The sequence below is a fragment of the Scomber scombrus genome, chromosome 15 (genome assembly GCF_963691925.1).
Source record: "Scomber scombrus chromosome 15, fScoSco1.1, whole genome shotgun sequence".
NCBI classification, from domain to species: Eukaryota; Metazoa; Chordata; class Actinopteri; order Scombriformes; family Scombridae; genus Scomber; species Scomber scombrus.
Window position 1 is genome coordinate 14,522,861 of NC_084984.1, and position 27,096 is coordinate 14,549,956.

Sequence of the window (27,096 nt, forward strand, 5' to 3'; positions counted from 1 at the left end):
GAAGCATGGCCTCCAAACTTAAACATCTACTGTTCTGTACCAGTGGTGTCTTCAATGGTCGATCAGGAGCTGTGGCTGTGAGGTGTCTCCAGGAGCAGGCAAGAGAGCTGACTGAGCCAGCTCCAAACATTTCAGACCATGCTTCCTGTATGGGTGCGCAGGTGAATGTGCTCCCTCAGGCACTTCCTTCCTCTTACCTGGGGTTCCACCACTGATGTGGTTGCCCCCTGCAGGTTTGGAGTGTCTGGGATCTGAGACTGTGGCTCCTTTCTCAGTGAACCAGGTTTTGACACAACAGTGGATGTTTGCTGCCCAATAATAGTTCCTAAAATTAGGGAGTGCCAACCCACCTACTGCTCTTGGTCGCTGGAGTAAGTCTTTACCTATCCTAGGAATCTTACCATTCCATATGAATTTTGAAATAAATGTATCTATCTGATGGAAAAAAGATTTTGATAAGAAAATAGGGAGACATTGAAACAGACACAGAAACCTTGGTAATACATTCATTTTGACACAATTCACTCTGCCGGCTAAGGTCAAATGTAAGATATCCCACCTTTGTAGGTCTGATTTCAGTTTAACAATAAGTGGGGCAAAATTCTCATCAAAAAGATCTTTGAAGGCAGGAGTTATTTTAATGCCCAAGTATTTAAAACCTGACCTTGATATATGAAATGGTAGAGCCTGATTTGGGATTTCCATCGCTGATTTATTAACAGGTAAGCATTCGCTTTTTGATAAATTAAGTTTGTAGCCAGAAATCTGCCCAAAAGTGTGCAGTAGTGAAAGTATGTAATTGATACCTGACAGTGGGTCTGAGATGTAAAGCAGCATGTCATCTGCATAGAGGGACAGCTTATTTTCCACTCCCCATCTGGGAATACCCTTTATTGAGGGTGTAGATTTTGGGCAAGGGATAGTGGTTCTATTGCTATTGTAAATAAAAGTGGACTAAGTGGGCAACCTTGTCTAGTACCTCTAGATAAAGTAAAACTTTGTGAGCGCAGCTGGTTTGTGACCACTGATGCTTGCGGAGAGAAATAAAGAAGTCGGATCCACTGGCTAAACGTTTTACCAAAACCAAATTGCTTCAAAGTAAAAAAAAGAAAATCCCATTCCACGCGGTCGAATGCTTTTTCCGCATCTAAGGAAACCACAACTTCTGGTACGTCGTCAGGTGAAGGGCTGTAAAGTATATTTAAAAGACGTCGCACATTAGAAAACAAATACCGCCCTCTAATAAAGCCCGTCTGGTCAGTTGAAATCAGGTATGGCAAGGGTGCCTCCAATCTCCTAGCTAACAGTTTAGAGAGTATTTTAACATCAGAATTTAACAGCGACACTGGTCTGTATGATCCGCATTTAGATGCATCCCTACCAGGTTTCAGCAAAAGTGTAATTGATGCTTCAGTAAGGGATCCTGGTAATTTACCTTGGGACAAGGAGTGGTTAAACATATCTAACAGCAGGGGGGCTAGCTGACCAGAAAATTTATTATAAAAATCAATGGGGAAGCCACCAGGCCCTGGGGCCTTCCCATTTTGCATGGCAGAGATGGCTAAGGTAACCTCTTCATGGCTCAGTGGCTGGTCTAATTGCTCTTTGTGGCCATCAGAGAGGGTGGGAACTTGTATTTTCTCAAAAAACTTGTAAAAAAGTGACGTGTCTTTAAATGACTCTGAATTATATAAATCAAAATAGTAGTTTTTAAAGATGGAATTTATTTCTAAAGGGTCTGTGGTCAGCTGTCCTGTAGTATCATCAGTTTGAGAAATGTTTTGTGATGCAGATTTAGATTTTAGTTGATGAGCCAGAAGCCGGCCTGCTTTTTCACCGTGTTCATAAAACATCCCACGTGATCGCATAAGAAGTTGTTCTGTTTCTGAAGTAGAGAGTAAATTATACTGAGTCTGAAGATCTATTCTCTCTTTGTAGAATAGTGGACTTGGCAATGTGGAACATTGCCTATCTAGCTCAAATATTGAATCCATTAACTGCTGTTTTTTCCTCTTTCTCTCTCTATTCTGATAGGCTGAATGTGCTATTATCTCCCCTCTAACAACAACTTTAGGTGTTTCCCAAAGTAATGATGGAGAAACTGAGTCTGTTCTATTTGTTTCTAAAAAGCTATTGATGGCTATAGAGATTAAACTGCAGAACTTCTCATCTGATAATAATGTAGTATTAAAGCGCCACTGAGGACGTCTAGTGCAAATGTGGTTTAAAGAAAGATCCATAAGTACGGGGGCGTGGTCTGATTCTACGATGGCACCATATTCAACCTTCTCTAAGGAGCTCATCAATTTTTTCGATAGGGTATGTACTTTAGGGTTGGATCTGTCTAAGTTTGGGTCCATGACACAGTTAAAGTCACCCCCTAAAATCAAAAAATGAGAATTTAGATCTGGCAGTTTACAGACAAGTTGTTGCACAAACCCTGCATCATCCCAGTTAGGAGCGTACAGGTTCACTAGTACAACAGGGGTATGGAAAATCCGTCCAGAGACAATAACATAGCGGCCTTGTGAATCAGACACAACACCAGAACAGGTGAACTGAATTTTCTTGTGTAGTATTATTGCTGTTCCCCTTGCTTTAGAATTAAAACCAGAGTGAAAGATTTGTCCTACCCGTTGTTTTTTTAGACGTAGTTGGTCAGAATTACGTAGGTGAGTTTCATGAAGAAAAATAATATCAGCTTTTAAATTCTTAAGGTGAGTAAATATTTTAGATCTCTTTACTGGACTGTTGAGCCCTTTAACGTACCATGATGCGAAACTGATAGTTGACCCCCCACACTGGGCGCCCTGTAAACTATTAGTCATAGCCACACAATAAAGTTATAAATGTAGTGTACATGACTCCTTTTGTCCATATTTAACCATGTAGACGTCATGTCTCCCTCCCTCAACAGAAACAAACATAATACAATCCCAAATATGTACAGTATATATAAAAGAAAAAAAAGGTCCAGTCATTAGCCCCAGATCCCCTAGAACATTCCCTTTCTCTGCCAAACTGGCAGCGCGCAGGATTCGTCCCCCTTCTGAACACTTCCAACAAAACACCTTGAGTATCTAAACTTTGCTTTGGAGAGCTCCTGAATATTAATGAAACAAATAAACTCCAACCATAAATCGAAGTTCAGTTTTCAGTCATATGAAATAACACTTAAACATGCCGTAATAAAACAACAAATCCAAAAGTCCTGAGACGGCCGACAACGGTTAATGTATATAGCGTGGCTAAGAATTATGCTACACTGAGTTAGCCGTGGCTGTTACTTTACCCGACGTCATTGATAGCCAGTGTTCAGTTAATCCTCTTGTTCCGGACCATCAGAAATGTCGGCCTTCCTCTCAATCCTCCGAGAGTAGAACGCCTCAGCATCCAATGGTGTCTCGAACATCAGCGTCTCCCCTCCATAAGACAGTAATATAGTTTTATTATACTATTATTACTATTATACTACACTATAAATACAAGCTGCTGCAATTAACTAAGAAATAAATGGAGACATTTTCAACAGCACACATCTAGTTTCTGTGTATTAATGTATTCACAGCATCTGTGTACCAGTGTGTTTGTATGTGTGAACACTTAGACACTCAGTACTTAGTGCGCTGGGATAAATGTGAGATGTGTCGATACAGACTGCTGCTCTTGTCTCCATTTTTCTGCTTAATTTGAATCTGCTCTCAAATATTTCCCATGACTCCTCCGGATGGCCGAACGGATCGATACCAATAACCTTAAGATTAGGTAGCAAATGAGCAGGCAGGCTTCTAATTAGAGAAGAGCAGGACTCGTTCTCATTTCTCCGTCTAATCAGAGAAGCAGACGGCAGTGTTTGTGAGAGGAAACTGACACAATCTGTGTGTTTTGGTGTGTTTTAGTGTGTGTGTGTGTGAGAGAGAGAGAGAGAGAGAGAGAGAGAGAGAGAGAGTTCATGGCCCCGATTTCATGCACGAGTGACGACAACAGCAGCACAAACTGAAACTGAAACGCTCATCAATGATTTGCATGGTATTATGCCTGAAGAAGCCCAGTAATTAGCAGGGCGAGCTCTGCTAGAAATCATTAGACAGCTCAGAGCTGTAAAAGTGTCTCGTGCTAACTGAAACAGAGTAATAATAATAGAAGTGGAGGAACCTGATGTGCAGCAGCAGCAGTGGTGGTGTTGGTGGTGGAGGGTGAGACTCTCACAGCAGGGTCTAATAGGATGGCGAAAGATTAGATTTCACTCCTGTACCCTCCAGTGTGTGTGTGTGTGTATGTGTGTGTGTGTTTGTGTGTTTTCATATAGGACATTATTTCCATTTAGGGATGGGGGAGGGTAACACATGCCTCTCTATTTTTACAATTTGTCTAATTTATCCGCTAAAATATCTCAAAACAAGTTGCCTAAATTGATATAAACCACTTTATTTAAAGGTAAAACTGATTGAGCACAATGTTTATAGTTTAGTAATAGTTATATAGTTATAGCGCCCCCTATATGATTAATCAACAATCTTGATCACTGATTCATCATTTAAGTCGTTGTTTTAATGCAAAAATGTCAAGAATGTAATGTTAGCAGCTTATAAAATGGGAATATTTGCCAGTTTTCCCAATTTTTCATGACAGTAAACTCAACATCTTTGTTTTTTTAACTGTTGGTCAGACAAAACAAGTCATTTAAATATTTTTCTGACACTTCATACACTGAACAATACATCGATTATGAACAGTGAAAAAAAGTGATTGTACAGATGACAATTACAGGATAAGATACTTCTAAAAGATTGTTACATTGAACATGAATCAAAGATACGGCAGTGAAGGACTTTTGAGTAAAGGTGGAAATATGAGTATACGTATCAATAAAGGGGAACGCCACCAATTTTTCACATTAAATTGTGTCTGAACAGCATCACAAGTCTATAGTTTGTCCTCCAGAGAGTTGTGATGAGTTTATTTCAGTATTCAACTCTAAAACAAACCTTATGTAAAGCCTATATATTGTAATTGGACATTTTTTTTGCAAATATACAGTACATTAATATCCTTTTTAGTAAATGGTAAATGCTCTAAAGTGTATTTTTAAGTACTTCCTTTGCTGCTTTTGAACTCTAACTGGTGTATTTTTGTGGTTGTCTGTGATTCCAGGCTGCGTCCACCGCTCTCAGCAGTCTTGGCCATGTGTACACAGCTATCGGTGACTATCCCAACGCGCTGGCCAGCCATAAACAGTGTGTGCTGTTGGCACGACAAACCCAGTGCCAGCTCTCCGAGGCTCGACAGCTGGGCAACATGGGCGCCGTGTACACAGCTCTGGGAGATTTCACCAATGCTGTTCAGTGCCACGAGCAGCACCTGGATATCGCCAAGGTACAGAAATACACCTTATGATGCGTAATGTGTCTGATTGATTCTTGACCAAACCTTCTCAGAGTGACCACAGTGCATGTTTGAGTATACTCAGGTTTGGGAATCTATATATTTTCTGCACTGGGTGACACACACTATAATTTATTTTGACTCATTCCCACACACACCTTCCTGCAGCCAGAAATACTCACTAAAAGCACCAAATGTGGATTCATCCGCCGCTGAAAATAGTCCCCCGACAAATTTACTTTTTCCCGCTGTTTGAGTGATGTTTGCTAAAAAACTACAATGCCCAGATGTTTTAGGGAATTACTGAGCTGTTTATAAACAATGAAACCATATATTTGGGAGCTGTTTTAAAGGACTTACGTCAACAGGCTTGAGGCTGAGAGCCACAGACGGAGGAGGGAGGTCAGAAAGTATTTAGAGACGGACGGACTAACAAATTGTTGGTTTTGGTGCTTTCATGGGATTTGTTGACACTAACTGTAACCCCAGCCTGATCCTTTAACGTCATTTTGCTTCACTGCACGTTCATTTATCATCTTACTTAAAGACACACATTTTTTTATAATGTGTTACTTGAGGGTAACATATTGTAAAAGAGTTAATAGGTTCCCACAACAGCTATCACAGCACGGTAACAACGCTGTAAAACCACAACGGGCCTTTTCTTTGTCCAAGGTCTGTTTTTAACCCTCCTGTTGTCTTCGAGTCAAGGAAGGAAGAAGGAAGGAAAGGAGGAAGGAAGGGAGGAAGGAAGGGAGGAAGAAGGAAGGAAGGGAGGGAGGGAGGAAGAAGGAAGGAAAGGAGGAAGGAAGGGAGGGAGGAAGGAAGAAGAAAGGAAGGGAGGAAGGAAAGGAAGGAAGGACGGAGGAAAGAAGGGAAGGGGGATGAAAGAAGGAAGGAGGGAGGGAGAAAGGAAAAGAGGAAGGAAGGAAAGAAGGGAGGGAGGAAGGTAGGGGGAGGAAAGAAAGAAAGAATGAGGGAGGGAGGAAAGAATGGAGGGAGGAACGAAAGGAAGGAAGGAACGAACGAACGAAAGGAAGGAAGGAAAGAAGGAAGGGAGGAACGAAAGAAGGAAGGGAGGGAGGAAGGAAGGACAGAAGGAAGGAAGAAAGGGGGATGGAGGAAGGAAAGAAGGAAGGGAGCAAAGAAAAGAGGAAGGAAAGAAAGAGAGAAGGAGGGAGGGGAGGAGGGAGAAAGGAAGGAAGGAAGGGAGGAAAGAAGGAACAGTCAAAACAGACGGGGTCAATTTGACCCGGGAGGACGACACGAAGGTTAATTATAATACTGTGCAAATAGTACCTAGTAAAAGTAGCTAAAAATAGAATAAATACAAATAAAACAGAAGATTATTAACATTGACAGAGCATGATAAAAAATATATAATTTGCAAATATCAACAAACATCAAATACAATATTATAAAAGGTGATTTTACACACAGATGTAATAACACAGAAACATGTATTGTGAATTAGAAACACTTATTATTATTTTCATTGGCCCTAAGATGTAAAAAAACACAAACAACAAAACCAAAAAACATAATAAAATGTGTCTGAAGTGTTGTGTTTTCCACCTCGGAGCCTCCGTAGAAACTGAACAGAAAGCCTTCAGCTTCATCCAGTAATTTGATTTTGAATAATTACTGAGATAATCATATTTCAAGTGTTTCAAACTGGAAAATGTGTTGTTTTCTCTCACAGCAGCAGCAGTTATTACACATTTTAGGTGCAGCACTCTGGAGCTCTGCTAATGTTACTGTGTTTTTAGCACATTTGCATAACGCAGTCTTGCGTTCAGAAACTGAAGAACATCATGCGTATTTAGGACACTGTCTTGTTGTAAAGCCTGTAAATATTTAAAGTATCACAGTGCAGCTTTTTATCCAAATGTTACACGAACAAACAAAGACAACAATCTGCACACATTTCGCTCCCGATATTTTTTTTTTGGATGAAGTGCAAATATGTGCAAGCCAGCAAACACTGCAGCCAACATCATCTCAGTGTTTGTAGCTTTCTCTCATAACACACAAATTGACCATCTGTTGACAACTAGATGAGAAGCAGAATAAAGACTCCCTCAAGTGAAATCTTCTGACTACTGAAAGTTTGTGAAGTTACTTTGTTTTAGCGGTTTAAACCCCTGCAGCTGGAAATGTTGCAGCTTGTAATATGAAACTATTTTCCTGTTTTATTCTAAACAGAAATGCTGCTTTCTTTTTTGGTTTTCACTTAGTTGGAGGGAGTTCTGTTATTTCCTCATCTGAGATTATTTTAAAGTTCATTTCTTCATAAAGTACCCATAATATTTTTTTTATATTACCTTTCCATGTATAGACTTTTATATACGTGCAACCATTCATATGCACTTCACTTCACACCAATATTCTGTTTATGGGTCAATGATGTTTTATTGTGTCCATGTGGTTTAGTCAAATTTAAAGGGGTTAAAATGTGAAAATAAACGTATGAATAACTTGCACAAATTCTTTTTTTTGTGGATCCAGCATCACATTTCTGCTTTTAATACATTTTGAGAGAATATATTAGAGGATTATGGTAAACATGTCTAAGTGGTGTAACCATAAAAACTTTGTAACAAATAATTCAACTTGCTTAAAAACACTAAATTCTCAATAAAATACCATATCAACGAGTTCGGCATGATCTTACATTATAACTTTTTATATTAAATAAAGGTAATGGAATACAATTTTTCTAAATATTACATTTAATCTTGGGAATCATGGAGATCAGGAAACATTTACATGTTTTAAATGAAGTAATTATTAGTATAAGTCCACTTAAATACACCGTAGGTGGATAAAATATTTAATATTTATCGTTTTTTTGTGGTTACACAACTTGACATTTTCAGGAGCGTCTTACTTTTGGTTTTAAAATATGGTGCAAATGTCATTTCAAATGATATAATACCAACAAAAATACTAAATGTACATTTTAACAAAGCTCATGCTGCTTTTAAAACTATTTTTTAATATATTTTTGAATTGCTCATCTTGCCAACCCTTATTTGTCACTCACCCTTATAATGTTTGTAATTGTGCAATTTTTAACCCTATTTTGCACTTCTGGTTAGATGACTAACTGCATTTTCTTGTCTCAGTACTCGTACATTGTACAATGACGGTAAGTTGAATGAAATCTAATCAAAAGTTTATTTTTGAAAGCTCTAATACAAGTTACAATGTTTTTTTTTTATCTTAAAAGTTATTTGAGACATTATTTGAAGTTATGTCGGCCTACTGACAAAAAGAAAAGACTGTGGGAAGCATACTAATTATAATTAAAGCCGCAAGCGGCGATGGCGGGCCCTCGCTCACCCATGCCACCGCGGGGCCTGAGGCATGGCGGGGCTGTGGCGTGAAGCAGAAAGTGAGAAAAAACCTGGAAGGAGGCCAAAAATGCAATGTTTCGTTCATCCAGTAGGGGGCAGTCACAGGTAGTTACACATATGGTCTGGTGTGGTCTGGTGTGTTCAGGGCGGCCACTCATCAGTCATGTGAAGTTTGGAGTGAATTGGACAAAGCATGAAGGAGTTATGAGAGGTTGATGGTTCATCCACCAGGGGGCAGTAGAGTGTAACAAAACACAAGCGGTTGCGTTCAGGGTGGGACAGTGATTACACATGTGAAGTTTTGTGGAAATCGCACAATGATGATGTAAAATATGGCACTTCTTGTTTCCACTAGGGGGCGACACGAGTGAGATCGCCTATGAGCGAATGGAGATATTGAGGTCGGCACCCTGGACCTGTGTACCAATTTTCATGATGATACGAGTTCAATAAAGCCATCAAAAAGCCAAACGTATTTTCGCCACACGGACGCCATTACTCGTAGCTTCACAGTCTTCATAATGTAGCTTCACCAACTGGTTCTGAATGAAGTTGATGGGGCAAAGTATGTAATTTTAATGAATCTTAGTTAACTTCCTGTTACCACCGGGGGGCGCTATGACTTACATGTCCAGCAAGTTTGAAGCTGATTGGATGAAGTATGTGGGCGTGAGAGCCACTCGTATGTACATGGCGAGCATGCCAAAGTTAGTTAAGCCCTGGCAGACACGCCCTTTGACCTACAGATGCGCAGAGCACAACTTAAGCTCAGCTAGGTCTGGAGATGTTGCGTACCTAATTTGAACTTGATCGGGCAAACGCTGTGGGAGGAGTTAATTTTAGGCGGTAAAAATCAAAACCAAAATGGCCGACTTCCTGTTGGGTTGAGGTCATGAGGTCAAGAGGCTTTTTTGCATATGTGGGTATAATACATATGTGTACCGAATTTTGTGAGCATAGGACAAAGTTAGCAAAATTCCCTATGGGCATTTTTGGACTTTGTAGGGGGCGCTATTCCGCCATTCTGCGTCGACCATGTGCGACCACCCAAAAATATCGAATTTCGGATGAGGCCGGACGTCCGTGCAAAAGTATAAGCATTTTCGCATTTGGGAAAGGGGCGAAATTGGGGCACGAAATGTCGGAAGAATAATAATAATAATAATAATAATAAAACATTACAATTTCAATAGGGCTTTCGCCAGGCGACTTGCAGTCGCCGCTCGGGCCCTAATAATAAACATTACAATTTCAATAGGGCTTTCGCCAGGCGACTTGTAGTCGCCGCTCGGGCCCTAATAAACATTACAATTTCAATAGGGCTTTCGCCAGGCGACTTGCAGTCGCCGCTCGGGCCCTAATTAAAGCTGCGAGCAGCGATGACCGGGCCCAAGCTCCCTCGCCACGCCACTAATGAGCGAGACTTGGCGCGACGCATCTTCTAATTCAAATGGAAACAAACAGCGCCAAAATCACAAATCCGATTCAAAATGGCCAACTTCCTGTTGGAGCGAGGATATGGGTCCAAGAGACTTTTTAGTGCGTCTTTACACAATACATATATATACCAAATTTTGTTCATCTACGTCAATCTAGAGGGAGGGGCTCAATTTCCTTAATCTTCTACGGGGTGCAGTGCCGCCATTTGGCCAGCAGTTCCTGTTTAATGGCGAAACGGAAAAATTCCTCACATCACCACGAAGCAACCAAACCAGTAATCAAAAAGATTTTGATAACTTTTCATATCCAATGTCTGAAGATGTTTCTGAGTGAATTTGAAGGTGGTCAGATTAAATATCTAGGAGGAGTTTGTTCAAATACGAGGCGTTGAAATCGCCAAAATCACACATATTTTTCAAAATGGCCGACTTCCTGTTGGAGTGAGGGTATGGGTCCAAGAGACTTTTTTGTGCGTCTTTACATAATACATATGTGTACCAAATTTTGTTTATCTATGTCAATCTGAGTTGAGGGGCTCAATTTTTTTTGATTTTCTAGGGTTCGCTTTTGTATCCAGTAGGTGGCGCTATGGAGCTAACACAGTATTGATGCATAGACGTGTTCAGGGTGGGACCTTCTACATGCGTGATTAATTTGGTGTAGATTGGACGATGTCTGTAGGAGTTATAAGGACTTCCTGCTTTTTGGCGAAGGATCGAATGGCGAAGGAAATTGTCTGCACCGCCACGCCCAAACCGAATCCCTAATCAGAAAGTTTTTGATAACTTTTCATCTCCAATGTTTCAAGATGTTTCTGAGTGAATTTGAAGTTGGTCGGATTAAAACCCTAGGACAAGTTCGTTAAAGTACGGGGCGTGGAAATTGCAAAAATCGCACATATTTTTCAAAATGGCCAACTTCCTGTTGGAGTGAGGGTATGGGTTCAAGAGACTTTTTTGTGCGTCTTTACATAATACATATGTGTACCAAATTTCGTTTATATATGTCAATCTGAGTTGAAGGGCTCAATTTTTTTGGATTTTCTACGGTGCGCTTTTGTATCCAGTAGGTGGCGCTATGGAGCTAACACAGTATTGATGCATAGACATGTTCAGGGCGGTACCTTCTACATGCGTGATTAATTTGGTGTAGATCGGACGATGTCTGTAGGAGTTATAAGGACTTCCTGCTTTTTGGCGAAGGATCGAATGGCGAAGGAAATTGTCGGCACCGCCACGTCCAAACCGAATCCCTAATCAGAAAGTTTTTGATAACTTTTCATCTACAATGTGTCAAGATGATTCCGTGCAAATTTGAAGTTGGTCGGATTAAATCCCTAGGACAAGTTCGTTAAAGTACGGTTTTTGATTTTCTAGGGTGCGCTATTGTATCCAGTAGGTGGCGCTGTGGAGCTAACACAGTATTTATGCATAGACGTGTTCAGGGCGGTACCCTCTACATGCGTTATTAATTTGGTGTAGATCGGACGATGTCTGTAGGAGTTATAAGGACTTCCTGCTTTTTGGCGAAGGATCGAATGGCGAAGGAAATTGTCGGCACCGCCACGCCCAAACCAAATCCCTAATCAGAAAGTTTTTGATAACTTTTCATTTACAATGTGTCAAGATGATTCTGTGCAAATTTGAAGTTGGTCGGATTAAATCCCTAGGACAAGTTCGTTAAAGTACGGGGCGTGGAAATCGCCAAAATCGCACATATTTTTCAAAATGGCCGACTTCCTGTTGGAGTGACGTCATGGGTCCCACTGACTTTTTTGTGCGTTGGACATGATACATATATATATACCAAATTTCATTCATGTACGTCAATCTGTCATATTTTTATATTCGTTAGGGGGCGCTATTGAGCCATTTTGCGACGGCCATTTTGGCGGACCATAAAATATCGAATTTTTCGCCGAGTCTGATGGGCGCGCAAATTTTCGTGAGTTTTGGGGCACGTTTAGGCTGTCTAAAAGGCGTTTGTTTTCTATAATAATAATAATCTCTACGATTACAATAGGGCCTTCGCACCTGTAGTGCTTGGGCCCTAATAATAAACATTACAATTTCAATAGGGCTTTCGCCAGGCGACTTGCAGTCACTGCTCGGGCCCTAATTACTCGGACACTCAGCCAGTAACCAAAAAATTTAAACTTTATTGTGGTGTTATTGGAAATTCAGCTAATGATGAGGTGATAATGTCTTTTTTGCAGACTTTGGAAAACCGGCGTGAGGAGTCGCGGGCATACAGCAACCTGGGCAGCGCCTACCACTCTCAGCGGGACTTCGACAAGGCCATATCCTACCATACACGAGTCCTGCAGCTGGCACAGGAGCTGGTAGACAGGCCGATTGAAATGAGAGCATATGCTGGTCTGGGGCACGCTGCCCGATGCATGCAGGTTGGTAGAAAAACCATTTAAAGACACATTACACAGGAATATTGTTACGTTCTGCATGCTTTGTGTGCTGTTAACAGGATAAACAGATATAAAGTCATGATGTAATTGTCACTGTGATCATTAGGACCTGGAGAGAGCTTGGCAGTACCACCAACACCAGCTAGAAATTGCTCAGGAGCTGCAGGACAGAGCAGCACAAGGACGAGCCTCCTCCAACCTGGGTAAGTTTAACTGAGGCTCATTGTGACTGGGTTTGTCCTCATTAGTGGCTAAGTTTAGGCTTTTGTAGTGAGATATGAAAGACACTTTTTCTTATACTATGGCCATTGACTGGAAGGTAACTGGACATCTATGACTCAGGTGTTAGTTTGCAGTTTTAAATCAATGCAGCATTATTTAACTGTAAGTAAGGATAGAAAGAGTGCGGCTTAGTTAAAGAGTTTGGAGGCAGGATTATTTGTGTAGCTACCAACGAAAACACCAAAAAGAAACTGACATTCACAACAAATGTCAGTTCAGGCATGTTTGGTATTTTTGTGAACCTGGAAGTTTAAATCGGTAGTTTAATTCTGGTGGTTTTTAATCCCTGCATCATCCATTACCATCACAGAACATACAAATTGTCTGGGGTACCTTACAGAACTATAGTATATAATGTACAGGAAAAAGAAATATGCATTATATGATGGGAGCAACTTATTTGATTTGACTTACTAATATTAGTATTAGTTCAGTTATAATCCAATTTCTTTTATTGCAATCAGATTTTTTGTCTTCTGTAGTAGTAGTAGTAGCTTTATTGTCATTATATTGAAGGTTACACAACAATATAATTAAATTTAGATAGCACTCCCTGAAGCTTAAAAACATTTAGGACCATTAAAAACAATTTAATACATAAAAAAACATTGGAAATAATCAATACAGTGCAATATCCAGTATTATATTGGATATTAAAAGGTGCAAACAGCAGCTATACTTGTAACACTACGCCACATGTAAATAATTTAAACAATTTTAAGGCACACAGGTTATATTATTACACAATAAAAGAGTTTAGATTTGTCTTTATATTCCTAGTACAGTAACTATTAAAACTTCATTTTGGTTTTGGTGGTGGTGGGTGGTGGTAAACTCACCTGACTAGCCCTCCACTACTCAGTGTCAATTGCGTCCGAACACCCGACACCCACCCAGTTTGATAAATGACAATAACTACCAGCATAACACACCTGAATCTCACACTGTTCTGTTGCCAGTTGAGTTGCATTCTGGGTAATGTAGGCACTAGATTTTGAGCTTTCAGAATAGAAAGGAGTGTTATTAATAACTCTGGTACTTTCCCTGCAATGAAAAGTCAAAATGTCAGCGGTGAGTTCGTTTTTTTAGAAGTGACACTATTGGTTAAACTGTCATCTAGAAGATCTGTCTGTGTGTCTGAGAGGAGAAGACAAGACCAGTTTGAGCCAGTATTGCCTTCAGTTGTTTGCCAAACACCCAAAAATGTTGAAGAATAAGTTAAAAACTCAGAGGAAGAAGACAGAGAGCATGGCAGCAAACTATAATCGAGCTGCACTGTCACCCTGGAGGACGAACACTGCGGATGACAAGCAAGACGAGCGTGGCAGATTACTTCTCTTATGCATTGTGAAGTTTAAAAAAAAAAGCTTCACAGCAAACAAAATAGAAGGTCTGCACATCTGCTGAATAACAGAATTATTCTGTAAAGGATTTGAGAGTCTACAGCAGGCTGGTTCATATTCAGTGCAGTCCGTGATCTGAGCCGACAGTATATTGTTTTGTTTGAAAGGTTCAATAAAAATGCAGCGAGATGACTGAAATAACCACAAACACAGTCACTACAACAAAACACACAGGGGCTTAATGGCTTTCCACAAACTACCTGTTGGTTTTTGAAGTTTATTAAAGGATAAGGCTGGCAGCAAATCTCCTGTGTAGAGCCAAACCAACAATGAACTCATTACTAACAACAGTATTGTTTGTGTACCCAAAGCCTGATATCTCATTCCTCTGTGCCATAGAGCTCCGTTGTTATCCAAAAACTATTAGCCTTTGTGTCGTCCTCCCGGGTCAAATTGACCCCGTCTGTTTTGACTGTTCCTTCTTTCCTCCCTTCCTTCCTTCCGTCTGTACTTCCTCCATCCCCCTTTCTTCCATCCTTCTTTCCTTCCCTCCTTCCTTTCCTTCTTCCCTTCCTTCTTTGCTCCCTCCCTCCTTCTCTCTTTTTTTCCTCTGTCCTTCTTTCCTTCCTTCCTCCCTTCCTCTTTTCCGTTCTCCCTCCTTCCTTCTTTCCTCCATCCCCCTTTCTTCCCTCCTTCTTTCCTTCCCTCTTTCCTTTCCTCCCTCCTTCCTTCCTTCCCTCCTTCCTTCCTCCCTCCTTTCCTTCCTTCTTCCTTCCTCCCTTCTTTCCTTCCCTCCTTCCTTCCCTCCTTTCCTTCCTCCCTCCTTTCCTCCCTTCTTCCTCCCTTCCTTCCTTCCTTCCTTCCTTCCTTCCTCCCTTCCTTCCTTCTTCCTCCCTTCCTTCTTCCTCCCTTCCTTCCTTGACTCGAGGACAACAGGAGGGTTAAAAACACATCAATGGGCCTCGCTGGCTGATGTGTTCCTCTCACCACAAAGAGTTTGGACTCCACAGACTAACAACAGCGATCATGTTTTCAGTCTCTGGAGAGTAGTTCTGTGTAATGCAGAGGCATCTGAGCATGCAGTTTGTATTGTAAGCAGTTCATATTTTTCCATTTCCTTTTAGCTTTTAAACTTGTATGACTTTAGTAAATGAAGTGTTCTGTACCTGGTTGTGGAAACGTCCAGACCACATGATTATATAGGCAACAGAAATTCTACATTTTTCTCTTCCATACCCCATAGTTATATCAGTGGTTGTGACCAAGACTAAGATAACATTAGTTTGAGCTGTTGTTGCCCTCTGTCTCTCCCTCTCATTATATCTATGGGTCAGAGACAAATAAGGTTTGGCAAGATGAGCAATTCAGAAATATCTTTAAAGAATTGTTTTAAAAGCAGCATCAGGTTTGTTAAAATGTACATTTTGTATTATGTTGATTTTATGTCATTTGAAATGTCTGAAAATGTCAAATGGTGTAACCACAAAAGAATGATAAATATTACATATTTTATCACTTACAGTGTATTTAAGTGGACTTATACTAATAATGACTTCATTTAAAAAATGTAAATGTTTCCTGATCTCCATGATTCCCCAGATGAAATGTAATATTTAGAACAATTGTATTCCATTACCTTTATTTAATATAAAAAGTTATAATGTAAGATCATGCCAAACTAGTTGATATGGTGTTTTATTGAGAATTTACTGTTTTTGTAGCAAGTTGAATTATTTAGTACAAAGTTTTTATGGTTACACCACTTTTTTGCCATAATCCTCTAATATATTCTCTCAAAATGGATTAAAAGCAGAAATTTGATGCTGGATCCACAAAAAAAGAATGTGTGCAAGTTATGCATATGTTTATTTTCACATTTTAACCCCTTTAAATTTGACTAAACCACATGGACACAAAGAAACGGTGGTTATGACCAAGTCTAAGATAACATTAGTGTGAGCTGTTGCCCTCTGTCTCTCCCTCTCATTACCTCTATATTGTATTTCCCTCTTCTGAATACTCCAGCTCAGACAAGTACATGACATCCATTTCTTTTTATAAGTCAGACATATATTAATATTCGCTGTATCAATCAGACTCCAACACAGAGATTGTACATTTCTCAAAGGATATCTCTCTGGAGAATGAAAACCAGTTTTTAAGTCTTTGGAGCCGTTTCTAAACAAACTAACATGACCAAACTCTTCATAATGAAGGAACATGTCACACAATGCACCGGTGTGGCTCATTTACATGTTTTTAATAGTTTTTGGACAACAACAGAGATCTACAGCACAGAGGAATAAGATATATCAGACTTTGGAAACACAAACAATACTTGCCACCCATATTCTTTTAACCCTCCTGTTGTCCTCGAGTCAAGGAATGAAGGGAGGAAGAAGGAAGGAAGGGAGGGAGGAAGGAAGGATGGGAGGAAGAAGGAAGTTAAGGGGAGGGAGGGAGGGAGGAAGGAAGGATGGGAGGAAGAAGGAAGGAAAGGGGGGAGGGAAGGAGGGAGGGAGGGAGGGAGGGAGGGAGGAAGGAAGTAAGGGAGGAAGAAGGAAGGAAAGGAGGGAGGAAGGAAGGAGGGAAGGATGGAGGGAAGGAAGGAAAGGAGGGAGGAAGGTAGGGGGGAGGAAAGAAAGAGAGAAGGAGGGAGGGAGGAAGGAAGGAAAGGAAGGAAGGAAAGAAGGAGGGAGGGAGGGAGGAAGGACAGAAGGAAGGAAGAAAAAGGTATGGAGGAAGGAAATAAGGAAGGGAAGAAAAAGAGAGGAAAGAAAAAAGAGAGAAGGAGGGAGGGAGGAAGGAAGGACAGATGGAAGGAGGTTAAATCAGGCCTCACAAAGATAGCAATATAATCACACACACACACACTTCAGAAACCAAACCTATCTCTTTGCAAACTTAAAAGTAAACACTGAGATGTCTTTTTTATTGTATTCTGCATAAATTTCAATTTCAGAACGCGCTGAGAGTGATGCAATTGACTGCAAGAGCAAAAAAGGTGAACGCTATCACAGTTTTCCCTCCGAACTGTAGAACAAAAGCAGAACTCTCTGTTCTGACTGATGAAAAAGCTCCAGTTTGATTTGTTGTTCACAGAGTTTAGATCTCAGCAGCCTTTTAGCATTATGTGAGCTGCTCCCTTCGTTAAACATTGACCCGTTCTGCTTTGTGGCTGCTGTCGCCAGCGTGAAGCCACAAAGCAGAGCGGGTCAATGTTTAACGAAGGGAGCAGCTCTCAAGCTGTCGCCAGCGTGACTCAATAGGATGACTGGGCTCTTGACCTGAGTCTGACCATTGATCTGCAGCACTGAATACACAGACAATGGAGTCTGCTTTGAGATTTCCTTTTAACCCTTCGTGTCGTCCTCCCGGGTCAAATTGACCCTGTCTGTTTTGACTGTTCCTTCTTTCCTCCCTCCCTTCCTTCCTTCCATCTGTCCTTCCTCCCTCCTTCTCTCATTCTTTCTTTCCTCTCTCTTTCCTCCGTTCCTTATTTCCTTCCTCCATCCCCCATTCTTCCTTCTTTCTGTCCTTCCCTCCTCCCTCCCTCCCTCCTTCTTTCCTTCCCTCCTTCCTTCCTCCCTCCCTCCCTCCCTCCCTCCCTCCTTCTCTCTTTCTTTCCTCCCCCTACCTTCCTCCCTTCCTTCTTTCCTCTGTCCTTCTTTCCTTCCTTCCTCCCTTCCTCTTTTCCTTTCTCCCTCCCTCCCTCCCTCCCTCCTTCCCTCCCTCCCTCCTCCTTCCTTCTTTCCTCCCTCCCTCCTACCTTCCGTCCCTCCTTCTTTCCTCTGTCCTTCCTTCCTTCCCTTCCTCCCTTCCTTCTTTCCTTTCCTCCCTTCCTTCCTCCCTCCTTTCATTCCTCCTTCCTTTCCTCCCTTCCTTCCTCCCTCCTTTCCTCCCTTCTTTCCTTCCTTCCCTCCTTCTTTCCTCTGTCCTTCCTTCCTTCCTTCCTCCCTTCCTTCTTTCCTTTCCTCCCTTCCTCCCTCCTTTCATTCCTTCCTTCCTTTCCTCCCTTCCTTCCTCCCTCCTTTCCTCCCTTCTTTCCTTCCTCCCTCCCTCCTTTCCTTCCTTCTTCCCTCCTTCCTTCCTCCCTCCTTTCCTCCCACCCTCCCTCCTTTCCTTCCTTCTTCCTCCCTTCCTTCCTCCTTTCCTCCCTCCCTCCCTCCTTTCCTTCCTTCTTCCTCCCTTCCTTCCTCCTTTCCTTCCATCTTCCTCCCTTCCTTCCTTGATTCGAAGACAACAGGAGGGTTAAGAAAAATGACACAATAGGTACGAGCCATTATGAACAATCCCCTAAACACTGTCTGTACAACACCTTCAAAGCACGCAGAACAATGCTGGCAGTGGGAGGCTCATCGCGCTGAGGTTCAGGAGGCCCTTTGTACCTGCAGCCATCAGGCTTTACAACAATAGAACATAATAGAATAACATCAATAGATAATCACAGAGCTGCAATAACTGTCTCACATCGTAATTTCTTGCTAAAAGTTTCTAGGTTGCTTTTTAATCTACACTTATACCTTCATCTTAACTTCAAGGTCTTTGTATAGATGTTCTTAGTTATTAAGGCCCGAGCGGCGACTGCAAGTCGCCTGGCGAAAGCCCTATTGAAATTGTAATGTTTATTATTAGGGCCCAAGCACTACAGGTGCGAAGGCCCTATTGTAATCGTAGAGATTATTATTATTATAGAAAACAAACGCCTTTTAGACAGCCTAAACGTGCCCCAAAACTCACGAAAATTTGCGCGCCCATCAGACTCGGCGAAAAATTCGATATTTTATGGTCCGCCAAAATGGCCGTCGCAAAATGGCTCAATAGCGCCCCCTAACGAATATAAAAATATGACAGATTGACGTACATGAATGAAATTTGGTATATATATATGTATCATGTCCAACGCACAAAAAAGTCAGTGGGACCCATGACGTCACTCCAACAGGAAGTCGGCCATTTTGAAAAATATGTGCGATTTTGGCGATTTCCACGCCCCGTACTTTAACGAACTTGTCCTAGGGATTTAATCCGACCAACTTCAAATTTGCACAGAATCATCTTGACACATTGTAGATGAAAAGTTATCAAAAACTTTCTGATTAGGGATTTGGTTTGGACGTGGCGGTGCCGACAATTTCCTTCGCCATTCGATCCTTCGCCAAAAAGCAGAAAGTCCTTATAACTCCTACAGACATCGTCCGATCTACACCAAATTAATAACGCATGTAGAGGGTACCGCCCTGAACACGTCTATGCATAAATACTGTGTTAGCTCCACAGCGCCACCTACTGGATACAATAGCGCACCCTAGAAAATCAAAAACCGTACTTTAACGAACTTGTCCTAGGGATTTAATCCGACCAACTTCAAATTTGCACGGAATCATCTTGACACATTGTAGATGAAAAGTTATCAAAAACTTTCTGATTAGGGATTCGGTTTGGACGTGGCGGTGCCGACAATTTCCTTCGCCATTCGATCCTTCGCCAAAAAGCAGGAAGTCCTTATAACTCCTACAGACATCGTCCGATCTACACCAAATTAATCACGCATGTAGAAGGTACCGCCCTGAATACGTCTATGCATCAATACTGTGTTAGCTCCATAGCGCCACCTACTGGATATAAAAGCGCACCGTAGAAAATCCCAAAAAAATTGAGCCCTTCAACTCAGATTGACATATATAAACGAAATTTGGTACACATGTGTATTATGTAAAGACGCACAAAAAAGTCTCTTGAACCCATACCCTCACTCCAACAGGAAGTCGGCCATTTTGAAAAATATGTGCGATTTTAGCGATTTCCACGCCCCGTACGTTAACGAACTTGTCCTAGGGATTTTATCCGACCGACTTCAAATTCACTCAGAAACATCTTGAGACATTGGAGATGAAAAGTTATCAAAACCTATCTGATTAGGGATTCGGTTTGGGCGTGGCGGCGCCGACAATTTCCTTCGCCATTTGATCCTTCGCCAAAAAGCAGGAAGTCCTTATAACTCCTACAAACATCGTCCGATCTACACCAAATTAATCACGCATGTAGAAGGTCCCACCCTGAACACGTATATGTATCAATACTGTGTTAGCTCCATAGCGCCAACTACTGGATACAATAGCGCACCCTAGAAAATCAAAAAAAAATTGAGCCCCTCAACTCAGATTGACATAGATAAACGAAATTCGGTACACATATGTATCATGTAAAGACGCACAAAAAAGTCTCTTGGCCCCATAGCCTCACCCCAACAGGAAGTCGGCCATTTTGAAAAATATGTGCGATTTGGGCGATTTCCACGCCTCATATTTGAACGAACGAACTCCTAGAGATTTAATCTGACCGACTTCAAATTCACTCAGAAACATCTTCAGACATTGGAGATGAAAAGTTATCAAAATCTTTTTGATTACTGGTTTGGTTGCTTCGTGGCGATGTGAGGAATTTTTCCGTTTCGCCATTTAACAGGAACCGCTGGCCAAATGGGGGTACTGCACCCCGTAGAAGATTAAGGAAATTGAGCCCTTCCCTCCAGAGTGACGTAGACAAACGAAATTCGGCACACATATGTATCGTCTAAAGACGCACAAAATAGTCTCTTGGACCCATACCCTCACTCCAACAGGAAGTCGGCCATGTTGAATCGAATTTGCGATATTGGCGCTGTTTGTTTCCATTTGCCCTGGAAGATGCGTCGCGCCAAGTCTCGCTCATTAGTGGCGTGGCGAGGGAGCTTGGGCCCGGTCATCGCTGCTCGCAGCTTTAATTATTATTATTATTCTTCCGACATTTCGTGCCCCAATTTCGCCCCTTTCCCAAATGCGAAAATGCTTATACTTTTGCACGGACGTCCGGCCTCATCCGAAATTCGATATTTTTGGGTGGTCGCACATGGTCGACGCAGAATGGCGGAATAGCGCCCCCTACAAAGTCCAAAATGCCCATAGGGAATTTTGCTAACTTTGTCCTATGCTCACAAAATTCGGTACACATATGTATTATACCCACATATGCAAAAAAGCCTCTTGACCTCATGACCTCAACCCAACAGGAAGTCGGCCATTTTGGTTTTGATTTTTCCTGCCTAAAATTAACTCCTCCCACAGCGTTTGCCCGATCAAGTTCAAATTAGGTACGCAACATCTCCAGACCTAGCTGAGCTTAAGTTGTGCTCTGCGCATCCGCAGGTCAAAGGGCGTGTCTGCCAGGGCTCAACTAACTTTGGCGTGCTCACCATGTACATACGAGTGGCTCTCACGCCCACATACTCCATCCAATCAGCTTCAAACTTGCTGGACATGATGATGGCTCCGCCCTGAACGTCCCGATATATTAACTTCCCACGTAAGTCATAGCGCCCCCCGGTGGTAACAGGAAGTTGACTAAGATTCATTAAAATTACATACTTTGCCCCATCAACTTCATTCAGAACCAGTTGGTGAAGCTACATTATGAAGACTGTGAAGCTACGAGTAATGGCGTCCGTGTGGCGACGCGGCGACCATCAATTCCTCGCCATGAAAATACGTTTGGCTTTTTGATGGCTTTATTGAACTCGTATCATCATGAAAATTGGTACACAGGTCCAGGGTGCCGACCTCAACGTCTCCATTCGCTCATAGGCGATCTCACTCGTGTTGCCCCCTAGTGGAAACAGGAAGTGCCATATTTTACATCATCATTGTGCGATTTCCACAAAACTTCACATGTGTAATCACTGTCCCACCCTGAACGCAACCGCTTGTGTTTTGTTACACTCTACTGCCCCCTGGTGGATGAACCATCAACCTCTCACAACTCCTTCATGCTTTGTCCAATTCACTCCAAACTTCACATGACTGATGAGTGGCCGCCCTGAACACACCAGACCACACCAGACCATATGTGTAACTACCTGTGACTGCCCCCTACTGGATGAACGAAACATTGCATTTTTGGCCTCCTTCCAGGTTTTTTCTCACTTTCTGCTTCACGCCACAGCCCCGCCATGCCTCAGGCCCCGCGGTGGCATGGGTGAGCGAGGGCCCACCATCGCTGCTTGCGGCTTTAATTTATGTATGTGTCTGTATGAGCTACTGGATACCTGAATGTCCCCATAGATAGATTTTCAATCTATCATAGATAGATTTTCAATCTATCTATCTATCTATCTATCTATCTATCTATCTATCTATCTATCTATCTATCTATCTATCTATCTATCTATCTATCTATCTATCCATCCATCCATCCATCCATCCATCCATCCATCCATCCATCCTTGCTTGCTTCTTTGCTTCCTTGCTTCTTTCTTTCCTTCCTTCCTTCTTTCCTTCCTTCCTTCCTTCCTTGCTTCCTTGCTTCTTTCCTTCCTTCCTTCCTTCCTTACTTACTTACTTACTTACTTACTTACTTACTTTCTTGCTTCTTTCTTTCCTTCCTTCCTTCCTTCCTTTCTTCCTTATTTACTTACTTACTTACTGCTGATAGATCAGAAAACACTTATATGTGCCATTCTGAAGTCACATGGTCAAACTGTTTTATTAGCTAGTTTAATTTGGAGGATTTAATGGAACTAACTCTTCATCTCTCTTCATCATGACTGATAGAAACCGTCCATCATGGTTTGTTGTTTTTCTGCAGCAGCCTTTAGTATCACCTGAGCTGCTCCCTTCATTAACCCATTGACCCGCTCTGCTCTTTCGCTGCTGTCGCCAACACGACTCAATAGACTGACTCTGCTCTTGACCAACTCTCCATCTGCATCGATCTGCAGCATTAAATACAACAAACTCTTCATTTATTACATTTGTGAGGCGTTAAAGTTAAAAAAAATAAGCAGCAGTCGCCTCATAAAACAGACGGTATTCTGCTCATCAACCAAAAAACGGAGCATCAGATTGGTTGATTGTCCTTATATCTGCCTTTTATTGAAGGGATCACATGACTGCAAGGAGTGCCTCTCTGGCCAATCAACACTCATGTTTTATTAAGCAGGTTTTGGTTTCTGCGGCCACAGTGATATACGAGAGCCGACGAACACGACACTGCAGCTGAGTGGACAACTCACCGCTCCTTTATCTGTGTGTGTGTGTGTGTGTGTGTGTGTGTGTGTGTGTGTGTGTGTGTGTGTGTGTGTGTGTGTGTGTGTACAACAGGTAAAATAAGCACTTCAGCATCATTCAGTCGAATTCAGAAATGAACAACTTTTATTGTATCCAGCCTTCTCAGCGTGTCATATATATTTTGAGTATCTAATTGAATCCAGATGTGTTCGCTCATCAAACATCTGTATGGTTTGTTTGTCAGTGTGTAGTGAAGCTCTCAGCAGACTAACAGGCTGCTGCTGCTACAGATCAATGATTCAGATCATCTTTTATAGATGAGTACTTTTCTCTCTGAATGCTGACTTGACAACCGTTCATTCTCTCCTCTATCTTCTAATCCTCTCGTTTCCTCCTCCTCCTCTTCCTCCTCCTCTCCGTGTTTTCTTTCACTTGTTTTCTCCTCTTCTTTTCCCTCTTTTTCCTCCTCTCCTCTTTTGTTTCTTTCTCTTCTCTTCTCCCTGATTTCCTCGTCTGCTTTCTTATTTCCTCCTTTCTTCATGTCTCCTCTCCTCCCTTATTTCCTTTTCTCTTATTTCATCATATCTTTTGTACCCTCCTCTCCCCCTTAATTCCTCCTCTCCTTTCTCCTACCTTATTTCCTCCATTCTTGCCTCCTCTCCTCCCCTATTTCTCCTTTCTTCTTCTCTCTTCTCCCTAATTTCTCCTCACATGTTGCCTCCTCTTCTCTCCTCCCTTACTACTCCATTGTTTCATTCTTTCATGTTGCTTCCTCTCCATTGTTATTCCCTCCTTTCTTCTTATCTCCTCTCCTCCCTCATTTTCTCCTCTCATGTTTCCTCCTCTCTCTTATTTTATCCTCTCCTTCCTTATTTATTCCTCTCTTTTGTCATGTCATCTCCGCCCTTATTTACTCCTCTCCTCTCTTATTTCCTCTTTTCTTGTCTCCTCTCCTCCCTATTTTTTTCCACTCATGTTGCCTCCCCTCTTCCTTTATTTTTCATCTCCTTTCTCCTCCCCTCCCTTATTTGTTCTTCTCTTTTGATATCTCCTTTCTTCCACCTCTCCTACCTTATTTTCTGCTTTCTCATTTCCTCCTTTCTTCTTGTCTCCTCTCCTCCCTAATTTTATCCTCTCATGTTTCCTCCTCTACTCTCTTCTTCACCTATCTTCTGCTTCCTACTGTTTCATCTCCTCTCATCTCCTGTAATCTGGTCTTCTCTTATCTCTTTGTTTCCTTTCCTCTCTTCTCCTCTCCTCTCCTTTCTCCTCCCTTATTTCTTCCTCCCTTTTGGCTTATCCTCTCTTCCCTTATTCCTTCCTCTCTTATTTCCTCCTTTCTTCTTGACCTCTTTACTCCCTTATTTCCTTGTTTCTTCTCCTCAATAATTTCATCCTGTCATGTTGCCTCCCTCAGTATTTCTTCTCCTTTCTCCTCTCCTCTATTATTTCCTCACAAACTTGTTGCCTCCTCTCCTCATTCATTTCCACCTCTTTCCTCTTGCTCCTCCTTTCCTCTCCTTTGGTGGCATCTCCTCTCCTCTCCTCTCTTTGTTTACTTTCCACTCCTCCCTTACTCTCTCCTCTCCTGTCCTTTCCCTTTCTCTCCTCTCCCCTCCTCTCTTCTCCTTGCGTATTTTCTCCTCTCCTCTCTTTGTTTACTCTCCTCTCCTCCCTCACTTTCTCCTCCTCTACCCTTTCTCTCCTCTCCTCCTTTCTCCAGTATAAAACCAGACTCAGTATCTAAATCAGATGACACCAAACTTCAAAAACTATTTGCACATTTTGCACAGCGGCGTCCAAAAATATCTCAAACAGACCGTTGGCAGTTTCCCAGTTATCTGCGATGGGAACATTTAAAGCGTATTTACTACTTCTTCTTTTCTTCTAAATTCCAGTAAGACTTCCCTTTGTAGGTACTTTTCTTTTACCTTGTTTTCAGCTGCTTTTGACTTGGTGGGATTTCTGTTTTCCAGTCTTTTTGAAATCAGGTTCCAATTCAGCTGCGGCTTCTCAAAGCAGCTCCTTTATATTCAGTAAGAGCAGATCAATGCTCAGATCTCGTGTGATTCAGAGCAGAAAATAAATGATTCACAAATGTAAGTTAACCAAAACACTGAGAGAAGTTTCACTGTAGTTTGTTCAACACTGAAATGTTCTCCTGTCGGCACAGTTTTCCCCAAAAAGACTCAGCGATCGTTTCCTTCAGAGATTTTTCATTTGGTCAGTTCAATCAAACGAGATGCTTCTTCATCTCACACTAATGGGACTTTCAAACTTTCAACATCGGCTCGTTCTCTGGTGAAATCATAACAATCACATAACTGAAGCACTTTTTTACAAACTCATCTTCACTGTACAAGTTTTAGGGAAAAGCTGAACTCTTGGTAAATCTGCAGGAAATTGGCCCTCATAATTAGGAAATGATTGTATGTATATGAATAAAACAAATACTAGAAATTAAAGTAGCATTAATAGATTTTTGTTAGGCAACTTGGGTCAGCTGAAAAAGCTTTAAATACAAGTACATACTGTACATAAATATCTGGATGTTAGAATATAATGTAAAACATACTAATACATAAAACTGCTTAATGGGGACAGTAAATAAATATCAAATAAAATCATCATACAAAGCAGATTTCTTCTTCTATTGCTTACAACAGATTTGCAGGTGAAGCTGACAGAAACACATGAGAAAAGGTCATCATACAAGGAGAAAATAATAAAAACACAATGATAGGAATAAAATGGTAATGTGAAACCAAAAGAAACTGATTAAATTATCACAAAACTTTTGGTTGTGTTGGTAATAGGTGTTAATAGTTAGGCTGAGTTCCCAGCATGCCTTACAATATTCTCTCATACATTTCCATCTAAATGCAGCCTGAAATATTTTTAGTCATCGACATTATTGTAATTTTTTCAGCTTGTCCGTCTTGTCCCATTCTAGTGAACGCAATCTCTCAGACACACCTTGAGGGTATTTCTCAAAATTGCTTTGAAGCGTTCTCTTGCTGTGAAGTGTGAACTAACTAGATTTATGAGGTCAAAGGTCAAAGTCACTGTAACGTCACATCTGTCCCATTTTGGTGAACGTGATATCTCAGGAACACCTGGAAGGATTTTCATTATATCTGGCACAAACGTCCACTCGGACTCGAGGATGAACTCTGTAGAATATGGTGGTCAAAGGTCAAAGATCAAGGCCACTATGACCTCACAAAGCATGTTTTTGGCCATAACTGCATAGTCTATTAAAATCAGCTTTCTTGGCTAAGCACATGATCACATACAGATAAAATACACGTAATATATTTGAGTCTTCACTATTAATATTATAAGTGAAATTATGCAGCATATATGTAAATCTGTAAATATGTAAATGTGTTTCTCTTGTGAAATCTTAATCTCTTTTTTTACTTTCCTTTTAATAATCTTGGTTTCTCTTTTTCCTTCGATTATGTAACCCTCACACTGGAGAGTAATAACTTTATTTATATAGCACCTTTCAGAAACAAAGTTCACAAAGTGCTTTGACAGACAAGACAAGTAAAAGCATTACAATAAAAAATTAAAGCCGCAAGCAGCGATGGCGGGCCCTCGCTCACCCATGCCACCGTGGGGCCTGAGGCATGGCGGGGCTGTGGCGTGAAGCAGAAAGTGAGAAAAAACCTGGAGGGAGGCCAAAAATGCAATGTTTCGTTCATCCAGTAGGGGGCAGTCACAGGTAGTTACACATATGGTCTGGTGTGGTCTGGTGTGTTCAGGGTGGCCACTCATCAGTCATGTGAAGTTTGGAGTGAATTGGACAAAGCATG

At 41.5% G+C, this 27,096-nt stretch overlaps 1 protein-coding gene across 1 annotated transcript in view; it reads left to right on the forward strand.

Annotated features, from left to right (window-relative positions):
- Nucleotides 1-27,096, forward strand: part of ttc28 (tetratricopeptide repeat domain 28) — a 218,907-nt gene that overhangs the window by 124,316 nt on the left and 67,495 nt on the right. The window contains exons 6-8 of the mRNA XM_062434493.1: nucleotides 5,155-5,376; nucleotides 12,400-12,588; nucleotides 12,713-12,809. Coding sequence (XP_062290477.1) covers nucleotides 5,155-5,376; nucleotides 12,400-12,588; nucleotides 12,713-12,809 — 508 coding nt within the window. The remainder of the gene's footprint in view (nucleotides 1-5,154; nucleotides 5,377-12,399; nucleotides 12,589-12,712; nucleotides 12,810-27,096) is intronic.